At 51.1% G+C, this 25,637-nt stretch overlaps 2 protein-coding genes across 2 annotated transcripts in view; one reads left to right on the forward strand and one right to left on the reverse strand.

Moving 5' to 3' along the window:
- The window catches only part of PLK1 (polo like kinase 1), a 17,409-nt gene extending 15,384 nt beyond the window's left edge, over positions 1-2,025 (forward strand). The window contains exons 7-10 of the mRNA XM_003813703.5: positions 325-402; positions 897-1,051; positions 1,153-1,335; positions 1,519-2,025. Of these exons, the coding sequence (XP_003813751.4) occupies positions 325-402; positions 897-1,051; positions 1,153-1,335; positions 1,519-1,722 (620 nt within the window). The 3' untranslated portion in view covers positions 1,723-2,025. The remainder of the gene's footprint in view (positions 1-324; positions 403-896; positions 1,052-1,152; positions 1,336-1,518) is intronic.
- On the reverse strand, positions 2,020-25,304 carry ERN2 (endoplasmic reticulum to nucleus signaling 2). Its single transcript, XM_003813701.6, has 22 exons — positions 24,751-25,304; positions 22,569-22,674; positions 22,172-22,205; positions 21,828-21,900; positions 18,665-18,737; positions 18,412-18,519; positions 17,988-18,089; positions 16,541-16,805; positions 14,282-14,360; positions 14,048-14,195; positions 13,812-13,933; positions 12,627-12,782; positions 12,207-12,372; positions 7,558-7,642; positions 6,858-7,047; positions 6,677-6,776; positions 6,386-6,585; positions 3,837-3,984; positions 3,616-3,743; positions 2,956-3,079; positions 2,806-2,873; positions 2,020-2,720 (listed from the first exon to the last, which is right to left on the reverse strand). The coding sequence occupies exons 1-22, from the start codon at positions 24,985-24,987 to the stop codon at positions 2,508-2,510; spliced, it is 2,925 nt and encodes a 974-aa protein (XP_003813749.1). The 5' UTR covers positions 24,988-25,304; the 3' UTR covers positions 2,020-2,507.
- Positions 25,305-25,637: the final 333 nt, after the last annotated feature.

Genomic DNA, 25,637 nt, shown 5'->3' on the forward strand with positions numbered 1-25,637 from the left:
GGGGTTTTGTCTGTTGCTCACTGTACCTGCAACAGTGCCTGGCACGGTAGGCCTTCAGTAAATGGGTCAGTGGAATGAAGGAGTGAGTGGAACTTGGTGCGCTGTGCTGAGACTTTTTCTGCAGAGATGTCTGTGCTGCTGCTTGTCTGAGCCTGTTGGCAGCAGAGGCCCTGCTTTGCTCTTCTCTGGGGCCCTAGGCCTCTCAACTGAGCCCAGGTGGGGTGCCCAGCAGGCTTCCCTGTTCCCTGGTGTGGGCCACATGTGTGGAGCAGAGGGGAAGAGGTTGGTCCTGACCAACTAACTGTTTGTCTGTTTCTGTCTCAGAGGAGGCTGAGGATCCTGCCTGCATCCCCATCTTCTGGGTCAGCAAGTGGGTGGACTATTCGGACAAGTACGGCCTTGGTAGGTTTCTTCCAGAATAGGTGGGTGACTCAGGCACAGCCAGGTGACCTTTTCAGTTGTTATAGACTCTGGCCTTTTTGAGCTCCCAGGTACTGTTCTCAGTGCCCTCCTCTCTCCATCCCAGGCCTCCCAGTTCCAGCTCCCAGTGCTCCCTGACTCCCCAGCTTTTTTTTTTTTTCCAGAGACAGGGTCCTGCTCTGTCGCCCAGGCTGGAGTGCAGTGGCACAATCATGGCTCACTGCAGCCTCAAACTCCCAGGCTCCTAAGTAGCTGTGACTACAGGCGTGCACCATTATGCTCAGCTAATTTTTAAAATATTTTGTAGAGATGGGGTCTCATTACGTTGCCCAGGCTGGTCTCAAACTCCTGGGCTCAAACAATCCTCCTCCCTCAGCCTCCCAAAGTGCTGGAATCACAGGCATGTGCCACCACGCCCGGTCCCACTCCCCACTTCCTATTCCCCCTTTCTGAGACCTCTCTCCACCGATCCCTAGGGTATCAGCTCTGTGATAACAGCGTGGGGGTGCTCTTCAATGACTCAACACGCCTCATCCTCTACAATGATGGTGACAGCCTGCAGTACATAGAGCGTGACGGCACTGAGTCCTACCTCACCGTGAGTTCCCATCCCAACTCCTTGATGAAGAAGGTGAGTGCCGTCCGGCCCATGGGGCGTGGTGTTGCGGAAGTGGGACCTGTGCTGGAGGATCAGACTCTAATTCTGGAACCCCTTACCTACTTTTCATCCAGATCACCCTCCTTAAATATTTCCGCAATTACATGAGCGAGCACTTGCTGAAGGCAGGTGCCAACATCACGCCGCGCGAAGGTGATGAGCTCGCCCGGCTGCCCTACCTACGGACCTGGTTCCGCACCCGCAGCGCCATCATCCTGCACCTCAGCAACGGGAGCGTGCAGATCAACTTCTTCCAGGTGAGCTGGAGGTCACCAGGCGCAGGAGAGAGCTGGGGTAGGCTCCGCGTGCCTGGCAGTGGCCCATGTGAGTTGAATGTGGAGTGAGCGGCTCAGGTACCTATAACCTGTTGTGTCTTCCCTCTACTCCCTAACATACACTGGCCTCTGGGATCGCCAACCCCTGCTGCTCTTCTCTTGCAGGATCACACCAAGCTCATCTTGTGCCCACTGATGGCAGCCGTGACCTACATCGACGAGAAGCGGGACTTCCGCACATACCGCCTGAGTCTCCTGGAGGAGTACGGCTGCTGCAAGGAGCTGGCCAGCCGGCTCCGCTACGCCCGCACTATGGTGGACAAGCTGCTGAGCTCACGCTCGGCCAGCAACCGTCTCAAGGCCTCCTAATAGCTGCCCTCCCCTCCGGACTGGTGCCCTCCTCACTCCCACCTGCATCTGGGGCCCATACTGGTTGGCTCCCGCAGTGCCATGTCTGCAGTGTGCCCCCCAGCCCCGGTGGCTGGGCAGAGCTGCATCATCCTTGCAGGTGGGGGTTGCTGTATAAGTTATTTTTGTACATGTTCGGGTGTGGGTTCTACAGCCTTGTCCCCTCCCCCTCAACCCCACCATATGAATTGTACAGAATATTTCTATTGAATTCGGAACTGTCCTTTCCTTGGCTTTATGCACATTAAACAGATGTGAATATTCTTTTTCTTGTATTTCCTGAGGGGGGCCAGGGCCTGGGATCCAGGGAACATCTCTGCTTCATCAGCCCCAGGCTGCCCAGCCTCTACCAGTCTTGTGGGGGGAAGGGGGTGACAGTGTCTCTCTGTGGACCAGGCTGGAGTGCAGTGGCATGATCCTGGCTCACTGCAGCCTCGAACTCCTGGGCTCAAGTGATTCTCCCGCCTCAGCCTCCCAAGCAGCTGGGACTACAGGCATGCACCACCATGCCTGGCTAATTTTACAAATCTTTTGTAGAAATGGGTTGTTGCCATGTTGGCCAGGCTGGTCTCGAACTCCTGAGCTCAAGTGATCCTCTCACTCAGCCTCCCAAAATGCTGGGATTACAGGTGTGAGCCACTGCATCCAGCCTGGCAGTCTTTTCTGATTCTGATTCTGAGGCCAGCCACAGGCTCAGCTCTTCAGCGAGCCAGCACAGAGACCATCTGTGTGGCATCCAGCCCACCTCACCTCCCTGCAGCCCCAGGGCATGGCCTCCTGGCCTCTGAGTCTGGCGGGTAGTAGGGCAGGAAGAGGCTCTCAGAGGCGCAGCTCCTCATGGCTCGGTGCGTGTGGAGGAGCAGCCGTGGGAAGCGGTTTGTGAAGTACTGGACAAAGCCATCAGGGACTTGGCCGAGTGCCTGTCGCACCTCAACTGGGAGCTCCCTGTAGTGGTGCTTCTGTGGGTAGGTAGAGCAGAGAACCCTGGCTCAGCTGCAGCCAGGCCTCCCCAAGACCCAGGCCCACCCAGGCCCCAACACATACCTTGTTCCTCACAGCACGGAGCAGGTCTCGCACTGATGTCCCCTTATAGGACCGGAACTTTCTCAGATCTGTGGACAGGGAATTCAGTGGCAAAACCGTCCCTGCTAGGCTCCTCTCCACCACCCAGGCCCACCTGAGTGTGGCCTCTACCTGTCTGCAGCGGCATGGAGATGTGCTCGTGCCAGTTGTCCCGGACCACTGCGCAGCCTCCCGCCTCCAGTGCCCTCACCAGGGGCTCCTGCTCGGACTCCTTCTCCAGCCAGTCACTGACGTCCTGGGGCCCAGAGAGCTCCTGAGCCTTGTGACCGGGGCCAGAGGCCACATAGCCAGGAGTGTGTTGTCTTATGGGAGTGGTTTAGGGTGACTGACAAGGATCATTGCCTCTGGGGGCGTGAAGCTTCTCTGTGCCACGCCTCTGTTATTTACCACCAACCTATGAGCTTGGTACTGCTGTCCCTATTCTACAGATGAGCAAACTGCAGTTCAGAGGCACGAAGTCTCTTGCTCAAGTTCACTCGAGTGCAGTGGGCTACTGGCACAGCATGAATGATGACTCAGGTGGAAAGGAATGGGCTATATTCCCATACAAAGGGCAGCTGGGGCTGGCAAAGCTGGCAGTGAATGGACCAGACAGTGCCAAGATGGCGGAGTTTAGGAGTCCAGGCTGGCTCCCAGTTTAGGGAAAGAGCCAGGCTGCCAGGACCAGGTAGCTCTTCCTGTTTTCCCTCAGCTAATCTAATATCCTATTTCTTATTGCCCAGGACCCAAACTTAGGACTTTTGGGGGCCATTCCCAAGCTCTCCTTCTGACCTGGAAGAACTGGAGTTGCTTGGCTCTGCTCCAAAAGAAGGGGTGGGCCAGCACCTGGGGGGCAGAGGGGCGTGGCTGCGGCAGCGGGCTCAACATGGCTCCAACCAGGTCCCGGGCAACCACTTTGTCTGGAGGATGGAAGAGGAGGAGGAGAGTCTGCTTCAGGCCTGCCTAGCGTCTTGCCCGTCCTCCCTTCTCTGCCCTGCCCAGGGCTCCCTCACCGTGGACCTCTTCCTCCAGGTGAGCCAGACAGGGAGCCCCTGTGAGGATGTTTGCCTGGCGATAAAGACTGTCTCCAAAGGGGTGGCTGCCACCAGAAAGCACGTAGTAGAACACGCAGCCTGCAGAGAAGATGTCCACAGCACTGGTCTGGAGCCAGAGAGATGGGCATGAGAAGGAAATCTCTGCTTCCAGGAAGTCAGCCTGGCTAAATTCTCCCATGGGCTGATAGAGCTGCCAGGGGTTTGGCTCAGACTGGAACTCAAGATGCTTCCCGGGCAGCATCTCCTTGGCTCTAGATCCCTCCCCTCTACACTACTATAGGGGGCCCATGGTTTTCATCCAAAACCTTTGCCTTACTGAGCTAGTTCAGGTTTCCAAGCTTCATTCCTGCAGGGTATAGGCGGGTTACATAAGTGGGTGCCATACATGAGGCAATAAGGCAATCAGGAGGACTGTGGTGACCTGGCATGGGTTTTGTCTGCAGGGGCAGCTGGTCCTTAGCTTCAACCGGTTGTCACCAGAGGACTCTCCAGGGTGGCAGAGCTGATTCTGTTTTTTTTTTGTTGGGGCTTTGCTCATGTTGCCCAGGCTAGAGTGCAGTGGCGCAACCACAGCTCACTGTAACCTCAAACTCCTGGGCTCAAGCAATCTACCTCGGCCTGAGTAGCTGGGACTACAGGCATGTGCCACCATGCCTGACCAATTTTTAAATTGTTTGTAGAGATGGGTCTTCTTATGTTACCCAGGCCGATCTTGAACTTTTGGCCTCAAGCGATTCTGATTTTTTTTTTTTTTTTTTTTAAAGAAAATCCAGAAATCCAAATTTTATGTGGAATTTCTCAAACGTTAAAATATTGGGCCAGGCATGTGGCTGACACCTTGTAATCCCAGCACTTTGGGAGGCCAGGAGTTCAAGACCAGCGTGGGCAACATGGTGAGACCCTGCCTCTACAAAAAAATACAAAAATTAGCTGGGTGCCATGTTGTGTGCCTGTAGTCCCAGCTACTTGGGAGGCTGAGGTGAGAGGATCCCTTGAGCCCAGGAGTTTAAGGCTGCAGTAAGCTGTGATGGTATGACTGCACTCCATGACAGAGCAAGACCCTGTCTCAAAAATATATATATAGGGCCAAGCACAGTGGCTCACGCCTATAATCCCAGCACTTTGGGAGGCCGAGGTAGGTGAATCACCTGAGGGCTGGGAGTTCGAGACCAGCCTGGCCAACATGGCATAAACCCCATCTCTACTAAAAATTTACAAAAATTAACTGGGCATGGTGGCACCTGCCTATAGTCCCAGCTACTAGGGAGGCTGAGGCAGGAGAATCACTTGAACCCAGGAGGTGGAGGTTGCAGTGAGCTGGGATCGTGTCACTGCACTCCAGCTTGGGCAACAAGAGCGAAACTCCATCTCAAAAAAAAAAATATATATATATATATATTGGCCACTAATTTAAAAATAAACTGTACAGTCTCATGACATCATGCATTTAGTCCTTGAGCCCTGCTCAGCACTTTGAGCTTTCTCTCAACTTTAGGAGTGGGGGCAGCCTTCCCTGGTGACTGTCCTTTTGTGTGATTGGCATCCATTTCTCTGGCTTCAACTTCCACCCACACACTGTGACTCAAAATCCGTAATTCAGGGGTCCCAAACGCAAGTGTCTGTGTGGGTCAGACGCTGCTCTGTGTATCAACTAATTAGCTCATCTGATGCGCTCCAAAACCTTCGATACCAGTGGTTCTGGAACTTGGCTCCACATAAAAATGACCCAGGCAATTAGGTAAAAATCACTGGGTTTGGGGCCTGGGGTTTTGTTTGTTTGTTTTTTGTTTTTTGAGAGAGAGAGTCTCACTCTGTTGTCCAGGCTAGAGTGCAGTAGTGTGATCTTGACTCTGGAACTTCCACCTCCCAGGCTCAAGCGATCCTCCCACCTCAGCCTCCCAAGTAGCTGGGACCACAGATGCACACACCCACACCGGCTAAATTGTGTGTGCTTTTGGTAGAGACGAGGTCTCCCTAGGTTACCCAGGCTGGTCTCAAACTCCTGAGCTCAAGCAATCTGCCTGCCTCGGCCTCTCAAAGTGCTGGGATTACAGGCGTGAGCCACCGCACCCGGCAATGGGCATTCTTTTTTTAAGTTGCGCAGTGGTTGTGAAGCACAGTGAAGATTACAAACCATTTTCTAGCTCAGGGTTTCCCAACCTCAGCACAACTGGCATTTTGTTAGTTCTTTGTGTTGGGTGCTGTCCTGTCCTGTAAGACATTTAGCAGCATTTCCAGCAGATGCCAGTAGCCCCTCCCTCCCAAGTCATGACAGTCAAAAATGTCTCCAGACATTGCCTAATGTCCCCTGGGTGGCAAAACAGTCCTGATACTGCTGTAGAAGGAGGGACAAATTATCCCTTCTTTAAGGGAAACAAGCTTGGAGGAGCAGCTCAAAGTCACACAGCAAGTGTCATGGAGTCTCCTCAGGAGGGGAACTGGGACAGGGACGGATTCCTGCAGCCTGGGGCAGCTGTGTGCCTGGAGGACTTGGTGGATAGACTCACAGGACTGTCTGGTGGCAGGAGCTGCAGAAGCTCGGGCGCCATCCAGCCTTCCGTGCCGGGGATGCCGGAGTGGAGGCTGAAGCTACAGCGGCCAGCAGGCAGCTTCTTGCAGAGGCCGAAGTCTGAGAGCACCACTCTGCCCAGGCCCTGGCTGTCAGGCCCGGTGATGAGAATATTTCCTGGCTTCAGGTCCCGGTGCACTGTGGGAGGGGGTCAGAAAGAAAGCTGGTTGCTGAGGGCGGAAGGCAGGGGCTAAGGACAGGGAGCGGGAGGCAGGGGAAGTGCGGGTACCTATGTGTAAAGAGTGCAGGTGGGCCAGGCCAGACATCAGCTGCTGCAGCACGACCTCGGGCTCCAGACCCCCGCGATCCAGGTCCGGGTTTTCTACGTACTGAGCAGCAGCAAGGGCCAAAGCATCACTCTCCAGCCCGGACCTTCCCACTCACCCTCCCTGAACCGCAATGCAACTCACCTCCTGCAAGGAGGCCCGGCAGAGCTCCAGGGCAATGTAGTGGAACTGGGGTCCCCGCTCGGTGCAGAAGTAGCGGAGCACGTTGGGGTGCCTGTCAGACTCCTGCAGCAGTTGAACTTCCCGCCGAACCAGGCCAAAGCACTCGCGGAGGAGCCGCTTGACAGCCACTGCCCGTCCCTCAAACTGTCCCCTGGAAAGTGGGTGATGGCGGGGGCAGGGGGGCATTCAGGGAAGGCAGATAAAGGGACAAACATGGTGGCTCACACCTGTAATCCTAGCACTTTGGGAGGCCAAGGCGGGCGGGTCACTTGAGGTCAGGAGTTCGAGACCAGCCTGGCCAACATGGTGAAACCCCCATCTCTACTAAAAAAATATATAAAAATTAGCCGGGCATGGTGATACACACCTGTAATCCCAGCTACTGGGAAGGCTGAGGCCCGGAATTGCTTGAACCTGGGAAGCGGAGGTTGCAGTGAGCTGAGATTGCACCACTGCCCTCCAGCCTGGGCAACAGAGCAAGACTCAAAAAAAAAAAAAAAAAAAAAAAAAAAAAACAGATAAAGGAAAGAGCAGGACTGGCGAGTGAGGGATCAACCTGTACCCACCTCGGGGAGTCTTTGAAAGAATGTCTCTCCAGGGGACAGTGCCCACGAGGGCTGTGAGTGCCATGTCCCCAGCTTGGCTCCTGGCTGCCACTCACCGGAAAACGAAAGTCCCGCCTGCCCCGCGGCCCAGCACGTCCTTGGGATTGAAGGAAATCTTCCCCACTACGGTGAGTTGCTCAGCTGGGGGAGAGGAGGGTGGTGACTCAGGGAGCCTCTGCCCACCTTTGCCGGCCACTGGCCCAGTCCAGACTCACCTTGACATTTTCTGGGCCTCCACCCTCCCATGCTCAGCCTGGTGCAGTGGGTAAGAGCAAGGGCCCGAGTGCCAGACTGTCTGGGTCCAATGCCTGGTGCTGCCACTGATTCTTTGTCTACTTAGGCAAATTCCTCACTTCTGTGCCCTCGGTATTCTCATCTGTAGAGTGGGGAGCTAAAGCTAAAGAGCCCACACAATATTATTGTGAGGATTAAATGGATATATGGAAAGAACGGGTGGAGGTGATGTTTGCTATATTATCCTCTTTTATTTCTCTCCCTCTTTCAGCATCTTCTGCACAGGTTTGTTTTGTTTTGCTTTGTTTTCCCTTTACATCCTCTGCCATTCTGCCCACCTCCACCAGTTGTAACGGAATCCTTTTAATTGACACTGAATCAGCTTCAACTTCAAGGTAAGGTGAGTTCTGGCAGTTGGAAGAGTGATGAGAGTGAGTATAGCCACAGAAAAAAGACTGGACCAGACAGAAGCAGTGGGCATTGGATGCTAACCTGCCCAGAGTTAGTTCCAGGGCAGCAGGGATACCCCTAGAGGCCTCGGTTTCCCATTAGGATGGGTGGGGTCGGCTCAGGTGGGCAAAGATCTGTAGGTTGGGACAATTACTGCCCTTCCCTTTGGGCAGCCTGTGAGAGACGTCTCACTCTGACCCTGGCAAATCTGGGCAGGCTGTGTCCTGCTCAGCTCCAACGGGCACTATTCATATGGCAAAACATATATGGCGCCCCTAGAGTTGTGCAGTGCGGTGGTCCTGAGAACACTCTACTTTATAAGAGTTTTTAGCTTCAGTTTTTACAATCAGCTCTGGGAAGAGTAAATGAAAATCAGCATTAGGGCTGGGCACCGTGGCTCACACCTGTAATCCCAGCACTTTGGGAGGCCGGGAAAGGTGGATCACTTGAGTTCAAGACCAGCCTGGGAACATGATGAAACCCCATCTTTACAAAAAAAAACTAGCCAGGCATGGTGTTGTGTGCCTGTCATCCAGCTACTCAGTAGGCTGAGGTGGGAGGATTGGCTTGAGCCTGGGAAGCAGATGTTGCAGTGAGCTGAGATCACGCCACTACATTTCAGCCTGAGGACACAGCAAGACCCTATCTCAATAATTAATAATAATAATAATAATAATAATAATAATAAAATCAGCATTAGGGATCAGTGAGAAAACACCAAGTTGCACCTTAGCATTCCTCTGGATTATTTGCTTAGAGTTCATACTCATCTGTCAGTAAGATGCAGGCGGTACCTTTGGTATACACTGGACTTTCTGGAGTAGATGGGCTCAGGCAGGGCCTTGCTGGAAGCACATCACCCACACATAGGAAAAACAGGCAGATCAGAGAGCAGGGACAGAGCTGCTTGAACAAACCCTGCTCATCTGACTGCAGGTGACAGTCACCCTTCTGGGCCCTCTTTGTGTCACTGGCTCTGCTGGACTCAGAGGCTCTTGTGTGTCTGCTCTCAGTGCTCTCGGCATGGAGTAAACACTTGCTTAGAGTTTCCTGGATTAGATGTTCAGAAGCACCCTCGAAGAGACAGGCCAGACTTAAGGCCACAAAGGCCTTCAATGCAGATATATGAGCTGGGGAGGCTCAGTCTGCACACACAGATATTTGCCATCACTTTGCTCAGCCTTTTGCATAATTATAATGGAGAGGCAGCAAATGTGGGAGTTTTTGTCGTTGTTGTTTTAGAAACAGGGGCTCACTCTGTCACCCAGGCTAGAGTGCACTGGCATGATCATAGCTCACTGTAACCTCGAACTCCTGGGCTCAAGCAATCCTCCTGCCTCAGCCCCCCAAGTAGCTGGATTACAGGCATGTGCCTCCATGCCTGGCTAATCTTTTGTATTTTTAATTTTTGTAGAGATGGGGCTTCACTATGTTGCCCAGGCTGGGCTCAAGCAATCCTCCCACCTCAGCCTCCCAAGTTCAATTCTAAAGTAATCAAAAATCTCGTGTCAGGGAGAAAGGGCATACAGTCAGAATTATCTCTGGAAATCCTGCATACACATGATGGACTTTGCTGCTGCTTCTACACAGGTTGGGGAACACTTACAGTCAGTCACATTCTTTCACAGGTATTTGCCAGGTATTGTTCAAACAGGGGCACCATCCCACAGAAATTAGGGCACTTGCTGGAGCCAACCACATGCATTTGGACCCCTGAGCTGCCACTTATTAGCTTTGTGAGCCGGGGGTAAGGATGGGAGTTGTCACTAGACCTTTCTGCCTTAGTTTCTTCTTCCATAAAAGGAGAATTCTATAATAACATTCACCTCACAGGAATGTTATCTCATGAGTTAATGCATTCAAAGGATTCAGAACACTGCCTGGTATAGCCAGGTATACAGTAAGCGCTATAGAAATGTTATCTCTGGTTCAGGCTGGATTGCATCCACTTCTTATTGAATACATGATGCAGCCAGAGGTCCTGAGGGAGGCCCAGCCAAGCACATGTAGATGAATTTGTGTAAGTTTTTGTTTTTGTTTTTTGTGGGTTTTTTGTTTTGTTTTGTTTTGAGGTGGAGTCTTGCTCTGTTGCCCAGGCTGGAGTGCAGTGGCGCAATCTTGGCTCATTGCAACCTCTGCCTCTTGGTTTAAGCAATTCTTGTACCTCAGCCACCCCCCAGTAGCTGGAACTACAGGCACCCACCACCACACCAGGCTTATTTTTGTATTTTTAGTAGAGATGTGGTTTCACCATGTTAGCCATGCTGGTCTCGAACCCCTGACCTCAAGTGATCCCCCTGCCTCGGCCTCCCAAAGTGCTGGGATTACAGGCATGAGCCACCGTGCCCAGCCAAATTTATTCAAGTTAAATGAAAGTTGGCTGTGACTCCACTGTAATTTTGTGAACCATAAAATAGTCCATGAGGACTTTGACAAGAATGATCCTGGGGAAAGATGGAGTCCTGGTTGTCCAGGTAAAGATGAGCCAGACTCAACTCGAGTCCGAAGGTCCAGGGAGATGGGCGTTTTGGGGTACAGTGGGGTGAGTATTACTTGGACCCACCCAGGGCCAGTAAAATGACAAAAACTACAACAGCTCAGGGCTCAGGAAATCCTGCTGCAGGGCCCTCTAAAAGAGCTGACCCCTGAGGAAGGCGAGCTGTTTTCCTCTGGGCTAAGGCACAATGACCACAGAGGCGGACATTGCGAACAGCACTGGAGTATCAAGCCAAGTGTGGCATAGACTTCCGCCTGAGAAAGTGATGGCAGGGTGGGGCCAAGGTATGAGGAAGTGGCTTGAGCAGTGACTAGAAGGTGCCAGCACAAGTTCACAAAGACAACCAAAAACATGAGCCAGCCCAGAGCCAATCAAGCAGAAGTAGCCTGGGCTGATTGGTAAAGGCATGCAAGAAGCCCCTGGAACATTCCAGATGCCAGAGGAACCTTGAAAGATTCACAGCTCACTGCAGCCTCGACCTTCTGGACTCAAGCGATCCTCCTGCCTTAGCCTTCTGAGTAGCTGGGACTGCAGGTGCACACCACCACGCCCAGCGAATTGTTTGTATTATTTGTAGAGACAAGGGCTCCCTATGTTGCCCAGGCTGGTCTCGAACTCCTGGCCTTAAGCAATCCCCACCTTGGCCTCTGAAAGTTCTGGGATTACAGGTGTAAGCCACCATGCCCAACCTAAAAGGGCTTTAGTCTTTAGAAGACTAAATTGAGAAAAGATAAGTGTTTAAAAAATAAAAGGTACTAAATTGTACAAAGGTCGTTTACTATTATTGTTTCCAAATATAACATCATTTTAACATGAATATTAATATTACCTAAGTATTATTTAATAATAATGATTGTGACTTCTCATGATGAGATGATGTAATGAACTGGATGTTATTATTCCCATTTGACAAATGAAAAAACTGAGCTCAAAAGAGGTAAACAGAGAACAGCCTTAGATCTATACCCAGTTTTATCTACACCCAGGTTCCTTGAAAATAATAATACAATAATGAGCTGGGCATGGTGACTCATGCCTGTAATCCCAGCACTTTGGGAGACTAAGGTGGGAGGATCACTAGAGGACATCAGTTCAAGACCAGCCTGGGTAACATAGCGAGACCCAATCTCTGCAAAACAAAACAAAACAAAACAAAACAAAACAAAACTTTAAAACTAGCTGGGCATGGTGGTTTATGCCTGTAGTCACAGCTACTTGAGAGGCTGAGGAGGGAGGATTTCTTGAGCCCAGGAGCTTGAGGCTGCAGTGAGCTATGATTGTGCCACTGCACTCCAGCCTGGGCAACAGAGCAAGATCCTGTCTCCAAAAAAATAATGATGAAAAAATGACAGCAGACACTCCTAGAGTGCTCAATTACGTAGCAGGCTCTACTCAAAACACTTCTTAATTCATGTAGACCTAACCACCCCACTATAGTGGCTTTTAATAAACCAGCTTTGCAGTTAAATCTGCCCCTTGCTTTTCTCTGTTCCTGACTGCCCTGTCTTGTTCACTCAGGCTCACCTTCAGGGTCGTCGAGTGGCTGGGCTTGCTTTGAGGGACTCTGAAACCTCTTCTGGCTCCTCCGGGTGGCCCCCGAGTGCAGGGACTGGGCATCCTGGGAGATGTGAGCAGAGTCTGCAGATGCCAGGGGGGTCTCCTGCTGCTTCTCCACCACCTGTGGCTGCTGCTGTAACATGAGAGCCTAAGAGAGCTTTGTCCTGGCCACGCCCTGCCCCGTGATGGGCCCAGTATCTGTGACTGAGATGGCCTCACCAGGCAGCATGAACTTACAGAGCAAGATCGCAGGGGCCTGGGGAGCTGCTGGGAGGGAGGCAGGGGGCAAAGTCAGAGCTGGGTAGAGGGAGAGAGTTGCTGAGTGGTCTCAGAGGGGAGAAGCAGCGTTCTCCCCAGATAGACCTGAGGTCAGGGCGGTGGGCCTACCTGCCTCATCACAAAGAGAATCCACCCTCCCAGGAGGACAGCAGTGAGGCTAGCTGCCAGCAGGTCTTGGGGTCCCAGCCCCAAGTAAGAGTCTGGAGTTTTTTCTTCTGGATGCAGCTCGGAGTCCCAAAGTTTCTCTCGGCTCAGGCTTAATAGCTGGGGATAAAGGGCCCTTCACTTTTAGCACCGCCTTCCACCAGGGAACCCTTAACTTTTCTTCATCACCCAGCACAGGGCTGGGCTTAGCTGAAGGGGCAGTGAGTGGTCTGTGTTTGGTGGGAAACATGGCACTCTCCACAGTGCTGAAACATCATGTTGCCCAGAAGAACGGTTTTCTAAACCTACCCAATGACCAGCATTTCATGGGATGTCACTAAAAAATACAGGTACTCTTGGAATGTCACTAAAAATATAGACTTCCACCTCCAGAGATCCTAAACGCATTAGTGCTGGAGTGGGCTCCCAGGTGATTCTGATGAGCAACTGGATTTGAGAATTATTGCTCTAGGCCATGGCTGTTCCTTCTAACCTTGAGCTACTTACTAGCGATTTTGGTCCAAACCTCTCCCAGGAGCACATGCTTTTATAGTTTTTGTTTTCAATGAATATTTTACAATTTTTACGCTGAAGAAGAATAAAGAAAATGTGACCTACGTTTCATGATTTAAATAATGTCTTTTTTTTTTTTTTGAGACAGGGTCTCACTATGTTATACAGTGCAGTGGTGTGACCATAGCTCACTGCAGCCTCAAACTCTTGGGCTCGAGCAATCCTCCCACCTCAGCCTCCTGAGTAGCTGGGACTACAGATGCACACAACCATTCCCCACTAATTTTTTATTTTTTATTTTTGTAGAGATGGGGTCTTGCTATATTACCCAGGCTGGTCTCAAACTCCTGACCTCAAGCCATCCATCCTCCCACATTGACCTCCCAAAGTGCTGAGAATATAAGCATGAATCACCTGCCCAGCCACTTTTTAACACTTCTAACGTGTTTCTGGCAGTGACAACAACAACGACAACAAAAAGTTTTGTTGTTCCCAACAAAAAGTCTGGGAAATTGTGTGAGGTCAATTGACCCACCCCCGACTGTTATTCTTAGCAGCCTGAGGAAAAGATCCAAGGGCTATTCCCCCATCTGCTGGGGCCTCCCTATCCCCCTTCTCTCCCCTTCCAGCACTGACCTCCAAGAAGAAGGCTGGGGCCTGGGTATTCTCTGGAGGTCTTGTCTCTGCAGTTCCACTCCCCAGGGTGGGATGGACCCTCAGCATGGTGGTGTGCAGGACTGGGGGTAGCTCGTGGTGTCCTAAGGTGGGGGGCAAAAGTCATCAGGCTGAAGGGGACCTTAGCTTTCCAGCTCAAGCTGGGCTCACAGGTTCTTTATCTTCATCTACTCCCAATTTGAGCCAGAGGATCTCACCAATGAGCAGCCACTGGCTTGGGAGGGCCACACTGCCTGAGGGGTATCTAACAGCAGTGCTGGGTGAGCCCTCTCGCTCTCCTGAGACTTGGAGTGTCACCTCATCTGTGGTGGGGCCATCTGCGGGGGCCAGGGTCAGTCCACGAGGCTATGGCAGAAGATGGAGAGCCATGAGTGAGGGAGGTTCTTCTCCCGTTCATCCTCTTTCCAGCCCATTCAGAGACCACTTCTTACCACCAGGGCCACTCCTGTGTGGACCAGTGCTTTAGAGACATAGAAGCCAGTTTCATCCTTCCCCACATACAGCGTCATTCTAGCGGGAGAGAAGAAAAAGAAGAGAAGAATGAATGCTGGTGATGGGTAGTTTCAGTTATCAAGGTACTCATGCCCTTGTATATTTCCCTCTCACATTGACTCGGCTTAGCCATGAGACTTGCTTTAATCAATTAGACAACAGCAAATGTGACATAAGTAGAGGCTTGAAAAGTGCTTGTGCCTTCAGGCTTCCTTATGCATTTTTCTTTAGACCCTGAGACCACCGTGGGAGAAAACCCAGGCTAGCCTGCTGGGGTGTGAGAGATCTCTTTAATCCCCCATAGGTCAGATAGTCCATCAACTATGAGATAGGTGAGTGAGGCCATCCTAGATTCTCCAGACTCAACCAAGCCATGAGCAGACTGCAGAAAAACAACCCACCCCAGCTGACCCACAGAATCTTGAAAAATAATAAACTGTTGTTTTTTAAGTTCTCTGTTTTGGGGCAATTTGTTATGCAGCTAAAGCTAGCTGATACATGTTCTATAGTCATGATTTCAAATCTATGTCTAACCCAGACCTCTTTCAAGAGCTCAATTTTCTAAATATAAACTCATTACATCATCCTTTACTTCTTCCTCCTTATTCTCCCCCACCTCCTCTAGTGTTCCCTGCCTCTGAAAATGACAGTACCCACGTGCTTCTAGAAACCTGAGCATGATCTTTGACTCCTTGCTCACAATCGTCAAACTCCCTAATCACCAAATTTTTACTAGTTCTTCCTTCTAATATATCTTACACTCCACCTATTTTCCTCTCTCTAGTTTCTGCTCTAGTATAAAGTATCTTCATTTCTTGCCTGAACAAATCAATATTCCATGAATGGTCCACTTCTTTCCATATACCATTCTAAGATATTCTTTCTAAAATGAAAATATGATTAAATCACTTCCTTCCTTAAAACTCTCCAGTGACTTTTTAACTTTAGGAGAAAATGTCCAAGCCCTTTAAATGATCCTACAAGATCTCTTCTTAGCTTATAATCTCAGACTCTACTCCTTTCTCAGGTCTGTATTTCAGTCTTATTTAATTTTTTCCTGTTCCCTGAATTCTATGCTCTCTCATCTCTCTCATTTCCTATTCATTTTTTAGGTTTCAATTTAGATGTTCCTTCCTCTAGGAAGCTTTCCATGACTGCCTCCTGTCCCCAGTCTTGATGTGGGTACTCTTCCTATACATTCCCATGGCATCTTATACTACTTTCATCTCATCCTTTATCGTATCAGGTTGCAATAGTCTCTTCACATATCTGTCTCTCCCATTAGACTCGGGTTCCTGAGGCAGGAACAATGGCTGGGTTATTTGCTATTGTACTCCCTGACTCTAGTGAGACTGGCACACAGTAAGTGCTCAATTAATATTTGCAGAATGAATTGAATGAATAGATGATCCCTGATTTTCCCAAGCTGTCTACTGGTTTATCAAGATGGGGACACTAAGATATTAGATGCAATAATACCTTAAATAAGTTGTTAAATAAGGTAAGTTAAATAAGGTTGTTATTTAAAGTATTTAACAATCCATAAGGCACAGCACCTACCAACCAGAACAGGTTAAGACCTGGAGTCCCCCTCTGATATGGTTTGGCTGTGTCCCCACCAAAATCTCATCTTGAATTTCCATGGGTTGTGGTAGGGACCCGGTGGGAGGTAATTGAATCATGAGGTCTTTCCCATGCTGTTCTTGTGATAGTGAATAAGTCTCACAAGATCTGATGGTTTTATAAGGGGGAATTTCCCTGCACAAGCTTCTCTCTTTGCCTGCCGCCATCCACGTAAGATGTGACTTGTTCCTGCTTGCTTTCTGCCATGATTGTGAGGCTTCCCCAGCCACGTGGAACTGAAAGTCCAATTAAACCTCTTTCTTTTGTAAATTGCCGAGTCTTGGGTATGTCTTTATCAGCAGCATGAAACAGACTAATACACCCTCCTAGGCCAGATCTTACCCTATGAGTTGCTGAACAGTGGGGGCTACCCAGGGGGTCCCGGGGACACTTGGAGGGCAGCAGAGGACACTGGTTATTTACCAACCAGTTGGGTAAGTAACCAATTTGAAATGTTTTGACCCCTGGTTCAGCGGTACTGGTGTGTCACAGCTGAACATCTCGCCTGGCCATCAGACCCAGGTTGCGACACTCCCAGATGGCTCCCTCCCTGGGCCCCAGGCACGAACACCTACAGCAGCTGGGTGTCCAAGGTAGAGAAGAGGGTGGCTGTGTCCTGGGGGCCTGAGGCAGGCAGTCGGATGTGGCCCCAGCGGAGGGCGAGGAAATGCAGAGTGTCTCGAGCCAGCGTGAGATGCGGCAGCTGGCGCAGGCCGTCCTGGTGCCAGGTGTAGATGCCCATCACAGGCACGCCCAGGTCCTGTGTCCACAGCACCGTCCCGCTTCCTGGGTCCACAGTGAGCAGCAGGCCCATCCCGCAGGACGCCAGGTGGCTCATGTCTGCCGAGAAAGGTGGCTGGGGAGATGTGGTTGGAAGCTCTCCTAAGAGGGTCCAAGGGTGTGCCCTCTGGGTGAGGGGTCAGTCTGGTGTGTGGAGATCACATGGAGGGTTATCTGGACATGAGAATGTTTGTTGGAGTTCAGGGAGTCACTTTGAAAACGAGGCCATCAGTCAGGGTCATTCAAAGGTGACTCAGATGTGTGGGAGTCAGTTTGGGTCACTTAGGATGGTGGGGTATTGCTCATGGTCAACATATGGTCACCTGGGATGGATCAATCAGGGTGGCCTGGAGGCATTCGGGTCACTTGGGAGTCACTTAGAGTGTGAGAGGGGTCAGTTGGGGCGAGTAGGTGACCTCACCTCTGCTGAGGTGACCTGTGTAGGGTCTCATGCAGAATGATGGAATCAGGGCTTGAGGGGGCCTTGGGGCACCTGTAAGGTCACTCAGGCAGTTGGGTATCAGTCATAATATCAAGGGGGTGGGCCAGGTGTGGTGGCTTATGCTCGTAATCCCAGCACTTTGGGAAGCCAAGACAGGAGGATTACTTAAGCCCAGGAGTTTGAGACCAGCCTGGGCAACATAGCAAGACCCCATCTCTACACAAAAATTAAAAGATGAGCCAGGCTTGGTGGTACACATCTGCAGTCCCAGCTATTCAGGGGGCTGAGGATAGGGGATCACTTCAGCCCAGGAGTTGGAGGCTACGGTAAGCTGTGATCACAGTACTGCACTCCAGCCTGGGTGACAGAGTGAGACCCCATCTCACAAAAAATGGTGGGGAGTGGTTGGGGTCACCTGGGGAGTCAGTCTATGGAAGAGGCTACTTAGGGTTAGCTTTCAGGGGTTATATATAGGGGTCAGTTAGGACACACAGAGATTGCTTAGGGGCTGTTTGGGGTCACTCTGGATGTGGGAAGTCATCCAGGGTTACCCGGTTGGGGCCACTTGGAGTATAGAAGAGTTAGGAGGTTGAGGGATTGGCCAGGGTTCAGGAGGGTCAGTCTGGGTGTTGAGGGAGTCACTTGGGGTCAGCCATCAGGGGTGTGCCATTTAGTATATGGGGTCCCTGGGGAGGTCAAGTGGGTCGAAATGTGGCTGGGAATTGGTCATGGATGCTGTTCAGGGTTCCCTGGGTTGGGGACCTTGCTCCAAGATGGGACCAGAGAAAGGTGGAACTCACATTTCCCAGGTGAGCCATCCATGGGGGGCGCTGAGTAGCGGCGGTAGGTGGTGTTCCAGCGCAGGGCTGGGGCTCTTGGGTCATGCATGGTGACCGTATACTCTGGGGATCCCAGAAGCAAGATTACCAGGAACGTCCATATGATGCTCCCTCCAACCCCAGGGGCCATTTATCTTGTAGGAGTGGGGGTTTCCTGAGCACACAGCCTAGAGACCTGGAAGCCTGTGAACATCACAGTGGCAGAGACTGGAGCTGTCTTGTTTACAGCTCTATTCCTGGCTCCTAGTTCAGTGCTCTGTAGAATGTTTGTTGATGACTAACAGACTGACTGTCCTGAATTCAACTTGGTTAGCCACAGCTAGATCTCAGCAGAGCAAAAGGGGAGGCTGCCCAGAGCTTGAGGAACAGCTGGGGCCCAACTCACGTGTTCGGCCAATGTAGAGGCGGGGGGTAGAGGGACCCTCTGTGGTCAGTGTCATCTGGGTCTCCCCTGACTCAGGGTCCACCACAAACCAGGCATCCTGCTTCCGGCCTGTGGAGGTGGAAAGTGTGTTAGCTCTCAAGCTGGCATGGGAAGAGGTGTGGCCCCGCCACTCTTGTGCCTAATTAGCCATCACGACTTAGATCCCTGCCTCTGCTGGCTGAACCTGGACCCCAAAGGCTGAAGAGATGCTCACCTGTGTAGAAGACCCCATCAGAGCTGCGGCAGGGAGAGGCATGAACCAGCTCAGGGATGGTGAATGGCAGTTTCTAGGAGACGGAAAATTTACAGGAAGGAGTAAGAGCAGAAACACACAGTGCTCACTGTGCCAGGTGAGCCCGTTTCCATAGCAACCAATTAACAGGTATTACTATCATTTCCACTTTTCAGGTAAGGAAACTGGGGCTTGGAGAGGCCATGTAACTTGGCTAATGTCACACAGCTACTAAATGGCAGAGCCTGGCCTTGAACCCAGGCAGTCAGGCTCCAGAGCCAGCACACTGAATCATTTTGCTACACAGCCTCTTGAGGAAATGCAGAAATTCCCACACCCAGTGTCAAGGTATCATGTGAGCCACTTGCTCTCGGCCTGACCTGACCACCTCCTCGAAAACTTGCACTGGGGCAGGCATGGTGGCTCATGCCTATACTCCCAGCACATTGGGAGGCTGAAGCAGGAGGATCGCTTGGGCCCAGGAATTCAAGACCAGCGTGGGCAACACGGTGAGACCTCGTCTCTACAGAAAAAAAAAAAAAAAATTGCTGAATATGGTGGCATGTGCCTGTAGTCCCAGCTACTTGTGAGTCTGAGGCAGGAGGATCGCTTAAGTCCAGGAGTTCAAGGCTGCAGAGCTATGATTGTGCCACTGCACTCCAGCCGTGGCAATAGAGTGAGACTCTGTCTCTAAACAAAATAAAATGAAACAAACAAACAAACAAAAGCCGCACGCACATCAAGTGGGGAGTTTAATTCCAAAAATCCAAAACAACTCACATGAATATTTCAAAACTGTCAACAGCCATGAGAGACTCACAGAAGTGAAGGAGTTGTTCTAGAATAAAGGAGACCATGGCCTGATGCTGGCTAGGAGTGGAGCTCCATCCTCCACCCTTCTCTACTCTGCTTTCTCCCCAAAGCTGGACTTGTCTGGGTTATGTCTGTGGGCACCATGTGCTCTAGCTTCCTGCTGGGTTTGGATAATGGGGACAGGGTGAGATCAGAGTATGCCCTGCTGTCCTTGTCACAAAGTCCTCACGGGCTGGCTGTGTTCCTCTACCGAAGCCCTGAGGTCCCATCGGGTGGTGCTCTCGGGACAGCTCTCTCCAGCTCCAGGCTGTGGTAGCTGCTCCCTCCCCAGCCTCCAGAATTAGGGCTGATAATGTCACCCCACTGTCACAAACCAAAGGATACTGCATGATATGTTTTGGATTTGTGTCCCTACACAAATCACTTGTTGAATTGCAATCCCCAATGTTAGAGGTAGGGCCTGGTGGGAGGTGATTGGATCGTGGGGCCAGATCTTTCCATTTGGTGCTATTCTTTTTTTTTTTTTTTTTTTTGGAGACATGGTATCACTCTGTTGTCCAGGCTGGAGTGCAGTGGTGCGGTCTTGGCTCGCTGCAACCTCTGCCTCCCAGGTACAAACGATTCTTCTGCCTCAGCCTCCCAAGCAGTTGGGACTGCAGGCACGTGCCACCACACCTGGCTAATTTTTGTATTTTTTGGTAGAGACGGGGTTTCACCATGTTGGCCAGACTGGTTTCAAACTCCTAACCTCAGGCGATCTGCCTACCTCAGCCTCCCAAAGTGCTGGGATTACAGGCATAAGCCACCATGCCCAGCCAGTGCTGTTCTTGTAATAGAGTTCTCACGAGATCTGGTTGTTTAAAAGTGGGTGGCACCTCCTCCCTTTCTCTCTCTTGCTCCTGCTCTGGGCATGTAAGACGTGCCTGCTTCCCCTTCATGCCTTCTGCCGTGATTGTAAGTTTCCTGAGGTCTCTCCAGAAGCAGAAGCTACTACACTTCTTGTACAGCCTGTAGAACCATGAGTCAATGAAACCTCCTTTCTTATAAATTACCCAGTCTGAGGTTTTTTTTTATTATAACAATGCAAGAATGAACTAATATACTGCACTATCCCTTGTGGTTTCCTATACTCTGCTCACACTTTTAACAAAATGTCCTCAAACTATTCTATTTGAGTATGCCATGTGTTTGCAGCTGAGACCTTGCCTGATTGACACACTAAAATTTCTTATCACTTCACCTTCCTAAATCATATACTTAAGACTTTTCTAGCAGGCTTCCCCTGACATGGTTAGAATTCTGACAAAGAACTGGGTGTGGTGGTGTGTACCTGTAGTTCCAGCTACTCAGGATACTGAGGTGCGAGGATTGCTTGAGGCCAGGAGTTCGAGGCTGCAGTGAGCCTTGCGATCGTACCACTGCACTCCAGCCTGGACACATAATGAGATGCTGTCTTTAAAAAATTTGTTTAAATTAAAAAAAAAGGAATTCCGACAAAGCACATTCCACCCCATTCAGAGTCCTGATGTGGAAGATTGCAAAAAATGGCCACAGATTGCTTTTCATCTTGTATTCATGTCTGTGTCTGTGTCCCTTCACACAGTGAGTTTTCAGCTCCTTCCATAAAGAGATGGAATCTGTTTTTTCACCACTGGATTCTCAGCTTGGCCATGTGACCTGCTTTGGCTGATGAGCCATTAGCAAATGTGACACAAACAGAAGCTTGAAAAGTGCTTATGTATTGCTGCTTTGGGGTCCCTTGTTGATATCATGTGAACAAGCCTAGGCTTGCCTGCTAGGGATAAGAGACATATGGCCCAGCCACCCCTGCCAAAAGCCAACCAACTACCAACCAACTTTCAGAAACACAGCCATCCAGTTGACTAGCAGCTGACCACACATGCATGAACAAGTTCAGTCAAGACCAGCAGAAGAACCACTGTGCTGAGCCCAACCTAAATTGTCATCTCACCAAATTCTGAGTTGAATAAATTTAAGTGATGTTTTAGTTTTGAGCTCTTGAGTTTTGGGTTGATTTTTATTTAGCAAAAGCTAACTGGTATATACATTTCTCTTTAAAGCCCTCAGAGTCCTGGAAAAGGCCCTGGGATACCTCCAGCTTGATAGTCAGATTGCCCTGCAGACACAGCCAGACCTCCCCTTACCACCCTTTCAACAGGTCCCTCAGATAGCCTTCTCACAATGTGCTGAGTCCTGACTTATATCCTCTGCAGGACAGGAGATACTGACCATACTGCCTCTCCACCTCTCAGTGCTCCAGCTGACGAAAGCCCTGGCTCTCACCCATTCCCGAACACCATGGGATACAAACCATTAATCCCTGTTGTTTTTGGGTCCCCAAGATGTACAGGCTGCCATCTGCTGGGTCAGAGAGAAAGGCCATTCTGTGGAGCAGAGAGAAACAAGGAGACCAATGGGTTCTTGCCCCCTGGTTTCATGAAGGCCCCAAATTCCTTCCAATTTCTCAGCTACTAGGAGCCTGTTCTTGTAGGAAACATCATGGGGCTCCAAGACCCTCCCCTATATCACATCCAGAGCCAATTCTCTTCCCTTACTTCCAACATGTCCCTGCCCCACATACAAACTCTCTCCAGACAACTATGAGTCCCACATCTCCCAGAAGCCTCCTCCTTAAAAGGCCCCAGGTTCACTTACTCCGTGACGTACGTTGGTCCTTCGATGACGGGATCTGCAGGGACAGGGACACAGAACATAAGCAGTTCCCTCCAGACTCCACTGAAAAGCACAGCTCATATTCACTGAGCTATGGCATGACTGTGATGTCAAGCACTTGGTGTGAATGTAATGCCATCTTCCCAAAAACTCTGTCAGATAGGGTCATATCCTTTGCCCCATTTTACAGATGAGGATGTTGAGGATCAGGGAGGTAAGGTGAGTTTCTCAAGGCCACACAGCTGGTAAGCAGTGAAGCTGCCTGTAGATACCAGCTTATTGGATTCTAGAGCCCATGTTCTTATTCTCTATGCCACAGTGACTCCCCCTTCACCAATCTATGGGCCCAAGGAGGGAGGAGGGACCACCTCTTGCTCACCATCCCTCAGAGTCCACTTCAGGTCCCCTGTCTGCTTGCTTAGTGCGTGGAGACTTCCATCCAAGGTGGACACCAGCAGGAGGTTCTCTGGCCTGAGAGTATGAACCTGCAAGGGGGTAGAGACAAAGTCAGCTCTCTGAGGGGTCTGGGACCACCCTTTGCTCCTGTCCCAAGCAGGGCTGGCCATGACTCCCCTTCCCCCAGATGGGGATGCAGCAGGGGAGGAAGGGTGATCGGGGAACGTGCTGGTGTCACTCATCATCTCTTTGACCCTAGAGAGGGGTTATAGTGGGAGCTGGGGGGTTCCGAGGGGAGGTTTTGGCTCCCAATGTATCTAAATTCCCAATTACTTACCTCCTTCCTCAATTCATTCTGGTTTTCCAAAGAAGACTAAAGGCCTTTACAAAATGACTTCATTGTTTGTTTTGTTTCTTTTTGTTATTGTTCTTGTTGTTTTAATATAAGACAGGGTCTTGCTCTATTGCCCAGGCTGGAATGAAGTGGCATAGTCATAGCTCACTGTGGCCTCAAACCCCTGGGCTCAGCTGATCCTCACACCTCAGCCTCCCAAGTAGTTGGGACTACGGGTGTGTGTCATCACACCTGGCTAATTTTTGTATTTTTTTGTAGAGATGGGGTCTTGCTATGTTGTCTAGGCTGGTCTGGAACTCCTGGTCTCAAGCGATCCTCCTGCCTCAGCCTCCCAAAGTATTGGGATTACAAGCTTGAGCCACTGCACCCATTCTAAGACTGGTATTATTAGTTTTCCCATTCTACAGAGGAGGGAGACTGAGGCTCAGGAAAGTTAGGTCATTGGTTAGGTCATTGGCATAAAGCCACAGAGATAATAAGTGGCAAAACGAAGGACTTGAGTTGCCATCCCTCTGATTCCTATGCCTGGCCTCTTTTTCCTCTGCCACAATGTCTACCTCTTTTGGGACGCCCCTTTCTGCCTCCCCAAACCAGCCCAGCTGGTTTTGGTGCCAGGATCCAGTGGGTCCCTTGACCCAAGGCTGGGGGGTGCCCTTGGGAGGGGGGCTGGAGCCACCCGTACTTACATCTGGCGATCCTGGGCTCACTCACCTGCTCCAGTCCCTCCTTGAGCAAACAGGGTGAGGCTGAGCTCCCAGCAGGAGGCCTAACATCCGGGTGGCCCAGCCGCACCCCTACAAAGGCCACATCCTGCTTCAGGACCCTCAGGCTTGGGGCTGGGCCACTGGTGTTGAGTGGGGGGTCAGGAAATTATCTGCTAGCCCCTCTTTCTTTCTGGGCTTCAATTTTGTCATCTGCAGCATGGCAGGAGGGAGAACGGTTTGGAGAAGAGGCTGCAGATTGGTTGCCCAGAAATGAATTTTGTTTGACCATCTAGTGCTTAAAAATTTTTCAATTAGCTGCCAATTTTTTAAAAAATTGGATGATTTCTACAAAAAAACCAAGATTTCAAATCTTTCTCATTTCTAATTTTTCCAGAGACATCCGATCTGGCCACACTGGGCTTGCATTCTTAGCTGACAACCATGAGGTGGACCCATGAGGTGGAAGCTGGGAATGAGAGGTGCCTAACTCTACCTGATCGCTTTTGCCCCATGGGGGTTCTAGGCGGGACACCTGGATTCTTAGGCCAGGCGACTTTTGCCTCCTGGCTGCATTTCTGTAAGACTCTCCTATTCCTGGCACCGGGGGAGCAGATACTGACACTCCCAGCTCATTTATCCCATAGGTTCTGAACCTGGGGTGCAGCCATGGGTAAGGGGACCGTATTGTAAAGCCTCTGAAATTGCAAAACTGGGCGTGCAGGCTCATTTCTCAGCAGAGGGCCCTGAAGTCAATCATATTTTCAAAGGAAGCCAGGATCCCCAGAAGTTTTAAGAGGCCTGGCTTTCGTGCCCAGGTGCCCCCCTCCCCCAGACTACACCTCTCCCTGCTGAAGAGGCGGGGTGCTCGGTCTACTCTTGCCTTTCCACGCTGGCAGATCTCCCCAGCTAGGTATTTGTTGGGGGCAACTGGCGGCTCCCCAAACCCAGGAGGCTTTTACTCCGTTGGGGCCGAGTTGGGACCACCCAGGCGTGAGGGAGGGAGAGGTGCCCCCGTGGCCCCGCCGCGCCCTCGCCCCAAGTGCGACGCCGCCCCCTGCGCCCCGCGACCAGACTTTGGGGACTTGGCGTCGGTCCCTGGCTCTCACCTGTGGACTCAGCGTCCCGAGCAGCAGCGCCGCGAACTGGAGCTGGAGCCCCAGCCGGGGCCACGGCCTCGACCCCCTGACCGCACTCGCCATAGCGCCTGGGCAGCTGCACGGCTGGCCAGGTCCCTGGGTGCCTCCAGGGGAGCGCTCTGTCCCCGCCCGACCCGGAGAAGGCTCCGCCCCTGGCTGGGCCTGCAACCCCAGCCTGGAGTCCTCGCCGATCCCCGCCCTTCTCATCACACTCCCAGCCTCATCCTCGCGTCCCAGGCACCCCACCAAACACGGTGGGGCGCTTTCCCGGGAGAGGGATTTTACTGAGCCCACTTATGGAGAACTTACCACGTGCCGAGGACCGTGCCGGTTCATCATCAGTTCCTGGAGTCCTCACTGCACAGCAGGTACAAGCGGAGGCTGAGAGCCGCAGTCCCAATACAGATCCGCCTGATCTCAAAGCCTGCGCTCTTTATCCATTGCACCAGCGGATCCCGGTGGGCTATCAGGAAATAGCGATTAATTGGTGAATTCAGTCGTTCGTTCAATAAATATTTATTATGGGTCAGGTAAGTGGCTCACCTCTGTAATCCCAGCACTTTGGGAGGCCTAGGAGGGAGGATCACTTGAAACCAGGAGTTGGAGACCAGCAACATAGTGAGACCCCATCTCTACAAAAAAAATTGGCCAGGTGTGGTGATGTCCACCTGTAGTTCCAGCTACTCGGGAGGCTGAGGTGGGAGGATTGCTTGAGCCAGGAAGTCAAGGCTGCAGTGAGCTATAACTGTGCCATTGCACTCCAGCCTGGGCGACAGAGAGAGACACACTCTTCAAAAATAAAATAAATAAATAAATATGTATGTATTTATTTTTTGAGACAGAGTTTCGATCTTGTC

The sequence above is a fragment of the Pan paniscus genome, chromosome 18, assembly GCF_029289425.2.
Source record: "Pan paniscus chromosome 18, NHGRI_mPanPan1-v2.0_pri, whole genome shotgun sequence".
In the NCBI taxonomy this organism is placed as follows: domain Eukaryota; kingdom Metazoa; phylum Chordata; class Mammalia; order Primates; family Hominidae; genus Pan; species Pan paniscus.

Bases quoted from the DNA above. Each gene is read 5' to 3' on its own strand.
- ERN2 (XM_003813701.6), bottom strand. From the start codon at position 24,987: ATGAGAAGGGCGGGGATCGGCGAGGACTCCAGGCTGGGGTTGCAGGCC. The intron at 7,643-12,206 runs GTGAGCCTGAGT...CCTCTCCCCCAG, and splicing joins GCCACTCGACGACCCTGAAG to CTGAGCAACTCACCGTAGTG. The intron at 3,985-6,385 runs GTGAGTCTATCC...CTCTGGCTCCAG, and splicing joins TCCTGCCACCAGACAGTCCT to ACCAGTGCTGTGGACATCTT.